Source organism: Rhinichthys klamathensis, unplaced genomic scaffold (genome assembly GCF_029890125.1).
Source record: "Rhinichthys klamathensis goyatoka isolate OS25496 unplaced genomic scaffold, OSU_Roscu_1.1 h1tg000196l_1, whole genome shotgun sequence".
Classification (NCBI taxonomy): Eukaryota; Metazoa; Chordata; class Actinopteri; order Cypriniformes; family Leuciscidae; genus Rhinichthys; species Rhinichthys klamathensis.
The window spans coordinates 2498016-2515846 of NW_026606722.1; the positions used below are offsets into that span (position 1 = coordinate 2498016).

General features: G+C 36.0%; 1 protein-coding gene across 1 annotated transcript in view; it reads right to left on the reverse strand.

Moving 5' to 3' along the window:
• The window catches only part of ezrb (ezrin b), a 31872-nt gene that overhangs the window by 13851 nt on the left and 190 nt on the right, over positions 1-17831 (reverse strand). Inside the window, exons 2-5 of the mRNA XM_056262660.1 lie at positions 14820-14895; positions 7925-8008; positions 4665-4760; positions 242-516 (exon numbers count right to left, since the gene is read on the reverse strand). Coding sequence (XP_056118635.1) covers positions 242-516; positions 4665-4760; positions 7925-8008; positions 14820-14831 — 467 coding nt within the window. The 5' untranslated portion in view covers positions 14832-14895. The remainder of the gene's footprint in view (positions 1-241; positions 517-4664; positions 4761-7924; positions 8009-14819; positions 14896-17831) is intronic.

Below are 17831 nucleotides of genomic sequence, written 5' to 3' on the forward strand. Positions count from 1 at the left end.
ATTAGTAAGCTACAGGACATCGTCTTTCAAACCATGACCTGCGCGAAAGAGAAAAAAGAATGAATGCGTCATTGTACCCAGCACTTTTGAAAATGCCCTTCCGAATGCGTCTCTGTCCCCACCACATTTCAAACCAAACTGACGCCCATGGAAAAAAGTATTGATGAGAAATGATAGCAGAACTCAAATGATGTACGTCCTGGAGGACATGCCCCAGCTAAGCCAAACCTCTGTGTCTCACCGTTGGGGCAGGAGGCGATCTGACGTCAGGTATCCAGGCCTGTGCAATTCCTTGCTGAAATCACCAAATTTGGCCTGCACTGAATAGGAGGCCAGAAGCACCGCAGTCTCTGGAGGACAGTAGATTTCGTCACTCAGAATGCCATCTTTTACTTGCATGAAGAACAGCTTTTGAGTGATCTCCTGGATCAACTCATCCGACACATCTTCTGGGAAGAATTTAGCCCGAAACTTAAACTGGATGGGGTTCTCCTTCTTGACATCCTGCGCGGAGACCTGCGAGAAATGAGTTGATTTCATATGTTGAGTATCATGAATGTATCACAACTCCCAATATGCACATTTAGGCCACAGCCGATTATATATTTTTACAGTTATTGTTCTCCTTTGTTGTCTATGAAGCTCCAACCTATGTTAGGATTTGACGGAAGCACTGATGGAAATAATTCAGAAATGTCAAATTCTTTAAAAGCCTGACATCTTATTTGAATGGTTTTTCTCTGAGAGCTGTTTGCTATGGAAGCTTGTTTCCGCCACAGAATGAAAAATAAAAAAGGTAATTGTGACTTCTCACAATTCTGCCTTTTTTTTCTCACAATTGCGAGTTTACATCTCGCAATTCTGACTTTATTTCTCAGAATTGCAGGTTATAAAGTCAGAATTGCGTGATATAAAATTGCAATTGCGTGTTATAAAGTCAGAATTGCGAGATATAAAGTCAGAATTGATTGATATAAAGTCACAATTGCAGGTTATAAAGTCAGAATTGCGAGATATAAAGTCAGAATTGATTGATATAAAGTCAGAATTCCGAGATATAAAGTCAGAATTGTGTGATATAAAGTCGAAATTGCGTGTTGTATAAAAGTGAGTTAATATCTCACAATTCTGAGAAAAGATGTCGCAATTCTGTCTTTTTTCTCGCAATTGCAACTATTTCTCAGAATTGCGACTTTATATCTCGCAATTGCGACTTTATTTCTCAGAATTGCGACTTTATATCTCGCAATTGCGACTTTATTTCTCACAAATCTGACTTCATATCTCGCAATTGTGAGATAAAAAGGTCGCAATTACTATTATTATTTTTTTTTATTATTCAGTGGCGGAAACAAGCTTCCATAGTTTGCCCATTTTCTACACCGCTAATAAAAAGACCACCAATCAGTTTCAGTTTAGGCAGTGGCACGTGTGGCGTGTATGGTCACGTTGTGACTTTTTCCAACAGTGCGGACGGACATTGAACTGGTGGCAAAAAAAAAAAAAAAAAAAAACTACCTCTGTTATGGCGATATTTTGGCTATAAGATAACCGACACTGATCAGAGAGAGCAGGGCTGCCAACTCTCACTCATTCAGCGCGAGACTCACGCAATCGACACTTTTCACACGCTCTCACGCCACACGTCCATTTTAACAGAGAGAAGAATCCCGAAGCAAAGAGGACACGGACACCGACGGACAAGACAGAGAAGGTTACTTTTGATATGAAACAAATCATCAGCTCTCAGATTCTGTCAATTTTATTACGAAATGCAAACAATAGCGTTTTGGCGCTTGTAAATGTGGCGTGACAGATCGTGGTCGTGAACCGAACGTCTCTTACTCTTTACTAACATGCATCTACTGTACCTAATATTTATCCAAATGAATCGATATTGAATCAAGATCGGAATCAAATCACAAGATCAAGCAATAACAGTAGCCTACCAGTCATTGTACCATGTAAACATTGTAACATATTGTCACTAAACTTAACACAATTCTGTTTAGTTACCAAATGTTGACAATCACACAATACACATCCTGCTTAAATGTCCCTGTTTGTCTGGACAGAATGTTCAAAATATCTTATTTTCATGAGCATACAAATGTTCTTATTTATTGTTATATTTATTTTATACTACTGTACTATTGAGACAAAAGTTTGAAGTAATGCAAAAAAATCATTAATTTAAAAAAAATATTTTAATTTGAAAACACTGAGTTGAGAAATACACATTTCAGCATTATCACTAATCTGTGTGTGCATTTTCCATGAGAACTAAGGAAGTTGACTCATGAAACCATTTGGTTATTATATCGCAATCGCATTATTGACCTCAATAATCGCAATATGACATTTTCCCCAAATCATGCAGCCCCAGTTTTATCTGTACTCCAGTTAGTTTTGGTGCTTAAAACTGACTGACAGAGCAACATGAGTGCCAAGAGTGTTTTTGTATAGTAAAACAGCACTATTTGTATTTCTTTGTGAGTCTGTGTGAGAGGTGTGATAAAAAAAAAAAAAGCTCCCGGTTTGCTGTGCTTCCCACTTCGGCCAAAAAGAGTGAGTGAGTGAGTGTGTGTATGCGTGTGTGTGTGTGTGCGCGTGTGTGTGTGTGTGTGTGTGTATATGTATATATATATATATATATATATATAACTACTGTAATTTTTCCCTGTAAATTAGTTAGTCATAGTTAGACAAACTAACAATGAAAAACAAATCATTTATTAATTTTAATTTAATGTTAAATTTCAACATTTACTAATACATTAAATATTAACAGATGCAATTTTTGATTTTAATAATGGACCTGAGCTATCATGAACTAACAATGATCAGTTGTATTTTTAATAACTAACGTTAGAGTGAATTGGTGAATTTCTCACTGTTAGTCATTTTCAGTTGAATTAACTAATGGGACCTTATTGTAAAGCGTTACCAATTTTATTACAGTATAACTGTAAAATTACAAAATGTAATATTTATGGCTTTCTTAATTCATTTTCAAATGTGAACCATCCAGATTTTATTCTGGAGGAAAACCACAGGGAGCCCTTAAAGATTATTTTATTTTTAGGGTTAAACAAGTTTCTCTCTCTCTCTCTCATGTCGTTCATTTGAGCTCTGATCTGTGAGGCGTTTATGAGAGGAATGAAGCCAAACAAGTTTCTTCTGAAAATCTTTACTGCTCCTGATTTATGGTGGTTAAAACCTCATTTATGACCTGCATTTGCTCAAATATTTTCACACCTTATTAAAATAACAGTCCTTCTAGGACACTATCTAGTTCTCTAGTAAAATCAGAGTCACTTAATTTAAAAAATCCCTTTTTTAGGTACAATTTAAGTTCTATTTTCATAATTGTTTGCTGTACTGGTCTAAGTTTTCACACTGGACACATTAGTGCTGCATATTTATTGTGGTGGCCATATCACCCAGTCAAAAACAGCTGGTATTAAATCACCTGTATTCAGTCAGATTTAATGAAGTAGCTTATAGTTACACGTTGGGGTTTGGGTTCAGTTTTGGGTATTTTGTGTTACTAGGTGGACGTCAATGCGTCTTCCTCTTATTAGAACTAGATTGCAATTAGTAACTCAGATTACATTGTATGATGACACACTAAAGTACATAATTGTTAGTTGACCACTCCTGATAACCATTTTACAATTTCTATAAAAGGAAATATTAAAGGGACATTGTCTGCAGAGCCACAGGTCTGTTACCGCAAATGTTAAAGCATAAAATCAGCCGCCGCTGATGCTTACATTTTTAAACAAACCTAATACTTAATCTAATAATTAATAAAAAAACAGCAGACTGAAACATAATCCAAAATAGGGTTGTCACGGTACCACAATTTCAGTAGTCAATACTACCAGAACAATTTTGCAGTTCTCTATACTCTATACTTTGTCCCGTTTTGTCTTGTTCATTAGTTATCCGTTAATCATTGCAGTTTTCGATTAAACCTCGCATTTAAATACGGTTGTCAATCCAGAAACTTTATGTGTAAGTCTGATTAAAAGTTTAGTTTTTCATGCGGGTGTGAATGGGTTATTATAAACAAATCAAGAGAACCTCTCCATTTATAATAATGATGGCTGTCAATCTCTAAAGAGCAAACTCACTGAATTCTGAACTATGGCGAAAACTCCTTTTAATAAAAAAAAGTCTTAATTGTACAATAAATCTCTTATTTACATAATGTCTGTACTTTGTTGGTAGTAATGAAAGGATTTGCGAGTGTGTGGCTCGTGTTGTACAAAACCTTGCGTCAAAACCTTGTACAAAGACATCAGTATGACAATAAGTAATTCATTTCCATGTGTAAGGAATTCCGCTTTCCTTCGAAGTGTATTGCATCAACTGTCCAAAGATAACGAGGAAACAACACATAATTCAAATGTTTAACCTTCTGACTGTGTCGGTCCAGCAGGTTAAAGGCATGTATGTGGAGTGGAAATGTATGCATGAGGGTAATTCAAATACATTTATGAAAACAGAGAGTACATACTCAAGTAATAGACTGTAGTCAGGAGAGACGCCATATTGAATTTTACAAGGATGAAAACGAAAACCCTGGTAAAGGTTTATTAAAACACATTCTGTAGAGAAAATCTGAATATCATGGTGTTGACAATCAACTGTCTTACCTTTTTATCAAGTTTCAGCCATGTAAGGTACCCTTTGCCGTCCATATACTGTAGTCCGAAGTACCATATTTCACGTAATCCAATGGTCTTCACCACCTGTCAGGAAAAAGAGACACCTTTTAGCACACAATAAATGGATGAATGAATTATTAAGTGGTTGTTGGCTGCTTTATGACAGTTGTATATTTGGTGCTTTGAAATATAACATGGCACAAGCTTGAATTTCCCAGAAAACAGAATAATGGCTATATTTTAAGAATAAATACTGAATATACTATTTTTGCCTTCTTCCCATCACCAAATAGGCCATTAGCTCATCCACACTCATTAGCTTTAGCAGGGATGGGTGTGATAGAGCACCAGAGGCCCTGAAGGCAAAACTTTAGATTTCAAAAGGTCTATATGCATACACACAATTTCCCAGAGGCTTTGTGCACGATGGTATTTATTACGGTTTTCGACTAATGCTGCAACCCCTAATGCAGCGCCCATCATCCAACCGGAGTTTAGATCATCTACACATTGCATTTTCAACACTAACACCACGTTGAAAACTTTTGATTGATGGGGAACATTTTTGACAGAACTAACTTGACACAAATAAAGGTCAACAGGAAACTTTAACAATGCCTTGAGCTCTCTATATCCACAAAGCAATTAAAAGTACCATCTGTAAACTTCTGAAACACAATGTTTGCATGTCAGTCTAGTAACCAAACAAAGTGCTTATGAACAACCGTATTTAGCATGTATTCTTCTGTGGGAATGTAGCGGAAGAGAACTTATATGGGACAAATTATAGTAGAAAATTGTAACAGAAACCAAAATCAAGGCAAATGTTTCACACATCTGCGTTTGGTCAAAATAGCATTTCAACAATAGTTTTTCCTTCAACCAATCAGACTTTCTATTGCCTTTTATAACCATTCACAATCATGCCAAATCACAAAAAAAATAAAAGATTTAAACTGGTGATGGACACAACAGAAATGTTGTAAACCAGCTCAACAGGTTCTAATCATCTCTAAACTCAGTGACAAAGCTAAGTAAGTAAAGTAAAAGACAAAAAACAACAACTGCAGAGCAATTCCTAGAATACATTTGTATCATTAAAGACATAAAACTAAGCAAAACCAGCTTAAGCAATATGCATGCTTCAACCCAATAAGAACAAATACAAAACACATCCAGACCTGGGTCATGGCACCAATTTCTAAGACTGAAGCTAGAGAACGTTGAGTAGACAAGGCTTTATTTAACTTAAACATCCTGCTGAGATATATTTGATAACAACTTTGGGCATCATTTTATTTAATGCGTTCCATGATTTTGCAGGGAATGAACTGAGCCTGCCAGCATGGACAGCTGGACTCCCACAGGCTTCAGTGAAAATCTCTCATCTATGCCGGGTGCCATCCACGGTTCACGACTGCCTCTTTAAGAGCACAAAACTCTGATTCTGGTCCTGTTCCACATGGGGAAACTAGTGTGCTCCGAGAGGTGCGGCCCTTATTCACTGTTTCCACAGTCGTGGCAGTTAATGAGCACATCGGTGTAATAGTCAATGAGTCATGATTCAAGGGATATGTTCTTTTCAAGAAGAAAAAGCTTTCCTGTGAGGTTTTCGCGGTGTGCGGGACCTTCTATTTGGAGGGGATTATCCCATGTCACCAAGCTGGTAATTAAATTAGGTCATAGGCATTGGAGCTACTAACAGACACTTTCCCAATGAAGTCTGAGTTTGTCCTGTGATGTCCTTAACTGTTTTTTTATTATTATTATTATTAGTATTTAAAACAATTTAAATTACAAATTTAAAACTAATGTTTGATATACTTTATATTCAAATAATCCAATTTAAGATTGGATTCAAACTTGAGCAAAGTTATTTTTGTGGTTAACCCATGTACTACCATTGCACTTTTTTTTTTTTGAACAAGAATTTGACTGAAAACAAATGTGAATTTGTCATTTGCATTCTTGATTTACCTTTTAACATTTCTCTGAATAACTGTTTGCAGACCTTTTCCTCTCTGCTTCTCCTGAAGGACATGAATTTGTTTAAGATCGAGGAATTATGGGAAGAGAATGAGAAGCTGTCATTGAGGGATTAAACTGATGGATTGCAGATATCCGGTATACATTGTCTGTTCCACAACCTGAACTTGTAAGAATCAAATCAAATAGTCTCCTTTTCATATATTACACATCAGTTGCAGCCAAATATTTGCTGAAAAACAGAACTTTACCATCTGTTGATGTTATAAAATGAATAATTCAGACAATTTATTACATTAATGCAATCAAAAGTAAATTGTACTAATTCAGATTATAAATCTAAACAGACAACAGAGAATTTGGCACATGATGTTTAGTGAGGTACTTCCAGCAAAAATGTTTCTCAGCCCAGTATAAGGTATAATCTTTGTTGTCAGAAAAGGATTTAGCAGAAATATCATCACCATCCAATGTTTACATAAAATAGCCTAGGTTGAAATCTGGATGATTTCACATGCACACTAGTTTAGATAGACAAGTGTAAGATAAGAACAAGAAACTGAAGCAAAAATTCAGATGGTAGGGTCAGAGTTTGGCGTAAACAACATGAAAGGTGAACGGTGTCGTGTAAACGGCATCTTAATTCATAACTAATGATTTTTACAATGGAAATGAATGACTTTCTTCTAGAGCTGCTGTACAGTCAAAACAATCTTTGTTGCATTAACTTCCTGTTATCACTGTAAAGCTGCTTTGAAACAATCTGTGCGGTAAAAAGCGCTATACTGTATAAATAAAGTTGACTTTACTTGAAACCATAGATCCATCCTGCCTTGTATCATCAGTTCAGGCTGCTGGGGCTGTAATGGTGTGGAGGAGATTTTCTTTCCACACTTTGAGCCTCTTAGTACCAGTTGATCATCATTTAAACACCACAGTCTACCCGAGTATTGTTGCTGACCATGTCCATCCCTTTATGACCACAGTGAACCCATCATCCGATCGCTACTTCCAGCAGGATAACACACGTCACCAAGCTCAAATCATCTCTGGTTTCTTGAACATTAAAATGAGTTCACTAAACTCAAATTATATTATATTTCAGTGAATCCCTAATTGTCTTTTTTCATGTTATAATAATATAATTGAAGGAAAATGGCAGAAAGCAAGTTTGAGCTGACATTGCGACAGCTATTTGTAACCACTGAAGTTCTTTCAGTATTTAATGCAGTTATGTCTTGAGTAACGGTTTAGTTGCAGACCTGGTCAAAGAGCTGCTTGCCAGTTGTGCTGGGCTGGACGGCGAACTCCAGCTCCGCGTCCATCGAAGTGACGCGAACATTTACCTAAAGAGAGAGAGAGAGAGAAAAAAAAGAAAAATTTCATTAGCAACTACTGTTGACATCTGTGTTTTCAAATACAGAAACAGTGGAAGAAAATGGTCATCTAATACAAGATGGTTACAACTTCAAATTTTCCATCTGATGATGATGAGACCATCACGACCATGTGGACAAAAAAAATAAACCACAATAATTGGCCCATTGATAAAGACAGAAATGATCTATATTGAAGTCTGACTGTGTAGACAGCAGATGACCCCGACTGGGATTCTCCAAACAGACGTGGCTTGAAAGATACTGGGAAAACTGCAGAAGTGGCTGTGCAGAACAATGTGTCTCAGCCACTATTTGAAAAGGGGAAATGCCAATCTATTCTACAGTTAATGTTTGACAGGAAAAACTCAACAAACAGAAGGCCGAAGCTGCAAATTTGCACCATTTTATGCGACCTCAAAGAGTCATTTTTGAGCCATTTCTCAAGAAACATGAAACAGAGGCGTTTCCTCACAATGAAGACAACAGACTCACAGAATCAAGGAACAATGAACCATTTGTGAGAGCCAATAAAAAAAAAAATCACGTCTAGAGGAAAGTATTAAATGTAGTTCTCACTCAGGAAAGAAAACGGCTGTCTAAGAGAAGTTTCCAACAGACAAGAATTACCATTGTCAACATGACCCATCTCAGCACATCTCAGATCGTAAAACCCACATTTGATTCAGTGATTTATTTTCATAAGATTACCATGAGAACTGAGAAAAATAAATGGTGACTGAGGGGAAAAAAAACCCTCCTAAATTATGTAACTGCTTTAAAACTAATGATCCACTATGATAAGTCATAACTATACAGAAACTCAAACAAGAGTTCAGACCAAAACAAAGACCAGACAATACAGATTCCACTCTTTACACTGGTGAAAAAGAAAAAAAGGAAAAGTATATTCTGAAATGTCATCATCTCATGTTGTTTCAAATGTTGTATGACTTCCTACCATAACACAAAATGGTCAATAAAAAAAAACAAAAAAACATGTCATTATTTTTCAAAGCATTTATAATTATTGTAGACAGTGATGGATTCAGGAATAAGGAATAGAGTAAGAATATAGAACATAAGTCATACAGACTGCTTTTATCATTTGTTGGTGCTTTTATATAATTTTTAAAGTATAGTATTTATTGTAATTCTATGGAAAAAAGGACCAGTACTTACTTTCTTCAATGGAATATAAAATAAAATAAATTAAAATAAATAAATAAAGTCATGCGGAACTCTGTGTGCTATTCCTTTAAAACGTTAATTTGAAACATAATCACTGCTATTAGGTCAGGATATTGTTTGGTCCACATGTGACATATTTCATACACTACATTTAATAATTGTATTATTAATTAACATATTATATCATGTCATATCATGTTATATTTGCCTGCATATACATGTTTATTTGTGCATTTAAATGAAAATTATTCAATATTTAAGAATCATATTTCCTTTTGATCTTTTAGCAAAAAAAAAAAAAAAAAAAAAAGAGAAAGCATACCTTGAAAAGCATTATTTTCACCACTTTTATTTTGTTTTAGTTCTTATGACTGTTAAATAAATATTTAGATTTTCCTTGAAACAATGACTGTTTGGTTGAAATTACCGTTTTGATGAAGAAGAGAAAAATAGCCATTTCATAGCATATACATTATTGTTCAGCTAACAAAACCAGATGATGCATGATGATGCCATCACAGTCACTTTCCAAAACTACAGACCCTCACTGAACTTCAGTGGAAGAACAAACTCCCAACCGTCACCAGAAGAGCTAAATCCATGGTACTGGAAGCACCACCACTTTTGTATTATTTTTGGATAAAAGCATGATAACTATTAATAATTTTTTTTTTTTTTACTTAACATAGAAGTATATAAAGTGACTGTGATCAGTTGTAGAGCACAATCAACACCACGAGCATTATAACACGGAAAGAAGTTCCTGTACCAAGCTTAAGACGACTGCTGGGACCTTTCCTGAAAACAGCACTGCGATAGCGGCTTCACATACACAAGTCACACGGACATTCAGTGTTGGTGTTAATTAATTAAAATATACAATTACACATAATGAACAACACAAATACATAGCTTGATCTAGACCATCCACCGTCGTTTTAAAGAAAAGGAATCATAGGCCTGCTGTGTACATCTGAAATCTAGTGGTGAAGAGTTCAGCTTAAAGCCCTGGCATCCAACTCGCCAAAGAGGGGGAGATGGAGGGGTATCCATTTACTCAGCCAAACAAAGGGTCTCTTTCAGAAACGTCCTCTCAGTGGTCCACCTCCTGCATCAGGCTGCATTTTAATAGAGTCTCACCATTTCTCTGCATTGCTCTCAGAAAGGTTTCAGCTGCCCGACTGGCGAAATCAAGTACAGTCGCCAATCTCAGGTTCCAACTAGCGTCAGACGTCATCAGACCAAATTATCTGCATTACAAGGCGCTTAAAACTCGGAAAATGTCTGACTAAAACATAAAAATAAAAAGTTTGCTTATGAAAAATATAACCACACACATACGCTTGTACTGTTAATCTACAAATAATGCTAGACTCTTAAAATAAAGGGTTTTTTATTGGCATCTGGTTCCACGAAGAAACATCCATGGAGCCTTTCCATTGCACAAGAGTTGAAAAATGTTCTTTGGATTATTAAAATGCTCTTAACTTTTAAGAACTGTTCACTGAAAGGTTAACTGGAGAACCCAAAATTGTGTTTCAAATAGCATTGCTGATTGGTTTGGAACAACATAAGGGTGAGTAAATGATTACAGAATTTTCGATTTTGGGTGAACTATCCCTTTAACACTGTCCTGAATTACACAGGAGACGGGTTTTGGTATCGTATGCATCATGGAAGTTAGGAATTGAAATGTTTGATTTAGGTGCTAAATGCTCTACTGTGGCTAACTTTACTTAACCACCTTCACTAAACCAAAACCCAACCAACAATGTTAACTAGGGTTGTGCGATTAATCGCAATTGATTTTCGATTTCGGCTTCCAAAGATTATGAAAACAAGATAATTGAGGTAAACCGATTATTGTGCCGCTGCCACATTCAGCCAGTGCACCTCCAGGACAGCGTCCTTTCCTTCACAGCGGCGTGCTTTTGTTCCTCTCTAAAAGCCCAAATAACATTCAAATCAGCCAAATAAGTGAGTATTGTAAAATGCAGCCTACTGTTGCTAAACTGCGGGACGTGTTTAATATTAAGCGGTGTTATTAAAAGCGCATTAAGCCGCAAAAGAGACACAGTTCCCCAGGTGGCTTTCTGTGTGAGCAGCCGAGTCGGAGCCGAACAAGGATAAGCAAACGGGCTTTCAGATACGCGCCTAAAACACGTACACACAAATGCCAAAAATGTAAAAATGCCCTTTTGGAGTGTAAACAGTGGGATATATCTTAAAGCAGCAATAAGTAGGAATTCCGTTTTTGTCAAACAGCGACCCCTAGAGTCGCTGTGGAGTACTTGTACTGTCGTGAATAGCACTCACGCAGAGATGGCTCGCACTCACGGCCGGATCCCCTCCCCCTGTACACCGGTACCTGTTCAGTAGGATGGACGCTGTAACGAGTGGAAATAAGGTATGGCCCCTTTAAGAGCTGCGCGCGCCCTGTTTAACTGTCGGCAGTCTGTATTGTATGTGCGCCTCGAACACCACATGTATACGGCGCCGGGTTATTTCTCTTTGATGCTCATTTTATCAGATCTGTTTTTTGACGTAAAGCAATTCGTTACCTCGCAAGACCTGATATCACACGATACTTCCTAACACTGAGGCCGGCGGCCCGCCGGCCCAAAGTTGCAAGGGTGGTTTTGCGGCTCACAGGCACCAGGGGGGTGCGAGACGACCACCATTCATCACGAAATCAGTAATATAAACATTACAATGACTCCAAAGCTGTTCGCTTAAGGTAAAAAAGTTACTTAGTTCACCTTTAAGTAAACGTACACAGTCAACGCGTGGGTAACAGTATATTGGATCGGTGCATTAGCTCTTAAAGTGACAGCAGCCTAAAAAAACTGCTGCTGTCATTAATGATAATCAAACAACAAATGTTATAAAATCATTTTTGGCTGAATTACTTAAGTAGCTTTAATAAGGATCAATCTAGATTAAATGTGTAGAGTAAGACTATGCAGTGTTATTTTACATTTGATTATTATTATTTTTTTTTTTTAGGCTATTATGTATCTGAATACCCTATACTAATATCTGTTAGTACATCTTCCTGAAAAACTTAAAATTGTTTATTTATTTTGTATTTTCATTCTGTTTTATTTCTTTATTTCTGTTTTGTTTATAATTAGTTTATTTGTTCTTATTGTACTGGTGACTGTTTACTTGTCTTATATAATTATTTTGAGGACCTTTTTCTTACATTAGTTAACCTAGTATTAGTTTGATGAAATTTCACTGATATTTAAAATTACTCATATCGTGAAATTCACTGCCCACTAGTGTTAAATCATCATGATTTAAATATGGACCAAAATGATCGTGATTATAGTTTTAGCCATAACCGAGCAGCCCTAGTGTTAAAAACAAATGTGAAAATGCATTTGCAGAAGAAACCATGTCATTTTAGCTTCCATGTACAAATCTTCAGCTTATCAAGATTGGTGTTTCACAGGACTCATTCCTGAGTGCTTAGCATCACAAAAGCAATGCTGTACTAGGGGAGCGATCGAGCAAGTTTACTATGCAAGCCGTAAATATGTAAACATAAAAATGTATCAGTTTACAAAATGAACTATGGTAAAAGTTCATAAGAACTGCACAAAAATAAGTCTTTATGAAGAGATAAAAGGCCCCTGTAATCCCAATGGGCCCTATTATAACGATCTAAGCTCATGGTCTAAAATGCACTCAGGGCGTGTCCGAATACACTTTTGCTAGTTTAACGACAGGAAAAATGGTCAGCGCACCCGGCGCATGGTCTAAAGGGTTGTCCCTATTCTCTTAATGAGTAATGGGTGTGTTTTGGGCGTAACGTGCAATAAACCAATCATTGTCTCATCTCCCATTCCCTTTAAAAAGCAGTTGCGCTCACGCCATGGCGGATTCGCTATATACACGGCGGAATTTGCAAGCGGAAAGACTGAACGCTTCTCTAGCAAGGAAACGGATCAGCTTAAGCGCGCGAGGTTAAAGCGAGCAAGCAGACCATCGACGGGACAAGCCAGATTCCACCATATCTTTATGTACACAATAATAATCTTTTACATTGTAATCCTTTTATTTTTAATATTTGGCATGTTTGTGTGATGCTGCGCGTCTCTGTGTGTGTAATAAGTAGTGTACATGCGTTGTGCACCCGCATATAGGCTCATATTACTAATGTGCCCTTTAAATAACCACAAAAAAAATGTGCCACTGACTTTAGACCAGGTTTTTATTAGTCAATAGCGCAGTCTATTTCAGTTGCCTCAAAAAATAGCAACGCGCCAACAAAGCACCAGAACACACCTCGCTTTCAGACCAGAGCGCACAAATGGGTGCAACTGCATTTGCTATTTAAACAACGTGGCGCAGGATGTCAAAAAAGGATAACTGCGTCAGGCTGAAACTAGCAAAAAAGCCTTGCGCCGCATCGCGCTGGGTGTATGATAGGGCCCAATTTGAGTTAAAAGAAATTCCAGTGAGCCTAATTTGAAATGTCGCCTTCATGTACTATAAAAGGGGACAAAAAGTAAAGGGACCATGTACTTATTTTTCCTTTGAACTGGCTTTAGCCTGAAGTCCCGATTTGGATGGTTCTGTTAGTCTTTCGTTGAGCTGGTATGAGCTAAAGCCAGAGAATACACGAGCACATTGATTACAGCACAATGTGCTTTTGTACTACATCACCAAAGGGCGTGACAGGCATTGTCTGGTTATCAATTATTCAATAGAACAAATGAAAACAAAGATTTGAGAGGAAACACCCTCAGCTGCTGAAAGTGCTTATTATAGACACACCTGAAAGAGGAGGGAAAATATTAAGACATAATATAGAAAACTGAAACCCTTACACTCTCTTTCAGAGAAAAATCGAATCAAATGTGTAATCATTATCAGATAATCATTACTGATAGCCAATCTTGATTTAAAAGCATCTAAATGACTGAATCTTGAAAAATGACGAAATCCTCCACTTGGATCCAATCCAAACTGACCATGGCACCAAGAACAAGCGTTTTTGTATTCAGTGTTTCGGTAGGCAGTGCTGAGGGCCAGGAATGAATGAGAAGCAGCATGATGATGTCATTTCCTCTGTACGCTTCCTGACAACGCTGTTACTATCTTAAACAAACTGACATGCTTCAAGCTGCACTTGCCGTTTTCAGTGTTCATAAGCAAATTCAATATGACGTTTGTTTCAAACATTTTACCTAGGCTTACATAAGTCACACATTCTCAGGATTACAATTTTGTAAAGATAAACAAGACAAAAACAGGAATAAATTATCCAAAAGCCTTATAAACTATGCCTTGAAACAAATGCCTCTGAGAAGTAACTGTCAGTGAGAAGCACTGCCAGAATTTGCATAAAGTTAAAGATTTATAGATAAATTCCCAACATTTAGAAACTACAACGGTTTGAACGTATAACGTTTAAGAACTAAACTTTCATTCCATGTTAAGTTGAAGTCAAAAGACACAAGCATGTTTTCTATCCTAAAAGAAATAGTCCAGAACATTTCAAAACACTGAACAGAAGTTGAAACACTTTCTATACAAACAAACATTTTACCAATAAGAATAAGACTTGAAGAATACTTACAGGTTTAGGCATTTTGAGTCCTGTTGTAGATCCCGTCAAAGATTCAGAATAATGTGAGTTTCCACGGAGCCTCCCTCTGAAGCAGAAAGAAGAGGAACGCGTTTGAGCAGCGCTAGTGAGAATGACTCACAAACGGTCTGTCTGTCATTTAAACATGGGTGAGAATAAACCCTGACGCACTCCATACAGCCAAATGAATCACGATTAAAAAACTGGAACTCAAGATTGTGACAGCCTCACCCAAAAGAGGTAACACCGCCTGCCTTAAAGTCCCCACCCCATTCTGCAAATATTTGCTCCAGTCTCTGTTTCCCAAAGATCAACCCTTGACAGGGAATGCAGCCAAATATTCGGTTATAAAATGTAGCGGTACCAGAGTCAAGCAAGCTTAATAATATATAAATATATATATATATATATATACATATATACATATATATATATAAATAAATTATATTATATAGCATTTATATATTTATATATATATACACACACATTTATTTATATATATGAATTCTATATAATAGAATTTATATATATATATATATATATATATATATATATATATATATATATATATATATATATATATATATATATATATATATATACACTACCGTTCAAAAGTTTGGGGTCAGTGAGAATTTTATTTTTTGGAGGAAAGAAATCAATACTTTTAATTATCAAGGACAGTAAAGACATTTATAATGTTACAAAAGATTCTATTTCAAACAAATGCTGTTCTTTTGAACTTCCTATTCATCAAAGAATCCTAAAAAAAACTTTAAAAAAAAACTGTAAAACTGACAGACCAACAACTGTTTCAACATTGATTGATAATAATAATAAATGTTTCTTGAGCATCAAATCCTCATATTATACTGATTTGTGAAGGATAATTTGACACTGAAGACACTGACACTGGTGATGCTGAAAATTCAGCTTTGATCACAGGAATAAATTACACTTTACTATATATTCACACAGAAAACAGCTGATTTACACTGGAATAATATTTAATACTATAACCACTGATCTATATATAATGTCATTATATAGATCAGTGACTATAACTGATTTTTGTTGTATTTTTAATCAAATAAGCGCAGCCATGGTTAGCAGAAGAGAATTCTTTTAAAAGTATTTAAAATCGTACCGACCCCAAACTTTTGAACGGTAGTGTATATACACACACATTTATTTATATATATAAATAAATGTGTGTGTGTGTGTGTGTGTGTGTATATATATAATTTATTTATATATATATATATATAAATGCTACATAATATAATTTATTATATATATAATATATATATATATATATATATATATATACACATTTATTTATATATATAAATGCTATATAATATAATTTATTTATATATAATATATATACACATTTATTTATATATATAAATGCTATATAATTTATTTATTTATATATATATATATATATATATATATATATATATATATATACATACATATAGCGAGAGAGAGAGAGAGAGAGAGAGAGAGAGAGAGAGAGAGAGAGAGAGAGAGAGAGAGAGAGAGAGAGAGAGAGAGAGAGAGAGAGAGAGAGAGAGAGAGAGAGAGAGAGAGAGAATTTGCTGCCCTCAGCTGTCTCTCTAATATTATATTTTATTTTCAACAACAAAAAAGATTATAGGCTATAGCAAATCAAATAAATTGTATACAGTTTTTTCCCCCCAAGTATGCTTACACATTTAAATTACTTCTCATTATACATAATGTACACTTTAAAATAAATAAAAAGGTTATTTTTGGGGAATTTATTGTTCCATGAAGAACATTTAACATTCATGGAACATTTTAATTGCACAACATGTTCTTTATACTAGTGTGGGAGAGGATTCTTAAAGGGACAGCTCACCCAAAAATGACATTTCTGTCATCGTTTACTCGCCCTCAAGTTGTTCCATCCAAACCTGTATGAATTTCTTTCTTCTGTTGAATACAAAAGAAGACAATTTCAAGAATGTTGGTAACCAGACAGTTGATGGACCCCAGTGAAAGAAAACACTATGGAAGTCAACGGGGTCCATCAACTGTCTGTCTGTGGTTAGCAACATTCTTCAAAATAACTTCAATAGAAGAAAGAAACTCATACAGGTTTGGAACAACATGAGGGTGAGTAAATGATGGCAATTTTCATTTTTGGGTGAACTATCCCTTTAACAACCATTCGGTGTCTGTTTGCACTGTAGGCTACAACATAGCACACTAGCCTAACAGTTTCGGTTCACAAGTCGGACATGACGAAAGCAATAGGCTATCACTAAGGGAGTCCGATTAATTCAGTAACACCTCTGACTGATTCATGTTTTTTTTTTTTTTCATGAATCATGCACTAATAAAGATCCGGTTAATGAGAATATTGTTTTCGGGCAGCAATGCACTGCAAGCACTGTAAGTTATTTATTGAATCACTAAAAATAGCAACCTCATCAGAGTCATTCATTTGGTGACTGCATTTCTCGGGCTGGAGGTCTGTTTTGGATTCACTGAAAGGAACTGGCTCATATAGTCATTCGTTCGGGATTCAGATTACACCGATGGTTTCACCGAAGACTGACGTTGTTGAATAGTGCAGGAAACACAGTTAAGTAACGTTACGGTGTTCCGATTACACCGGCATGTTTGATAAGCGTTAACGGAATCGAGGGTAAAGAAAATAAGCTGATTTCGATATTTTACTTAACTGAAGTAAAAACCGCGCGTTTCACGTTTCCCAAACGTATCACTCACTGGGCTATCTAAACAAAAATGTGCATCTAGCTTAAGTATCCTCATGGTAACTAAACGCTGTTCATCTTTAAAATAGGAACGCTTTGTCCCCCCTTTTCATGACTTATAAAACACCCCATCTTTATGGTAAGATACAGACTGTCCCATTATCAGAGCAGCACCTGTTGTTGGTAGAGATTTCTGTTTGAACTGGGCGGCGTCATACAAAGAGCAGGGAATGAATGATAGACGCAATAACTG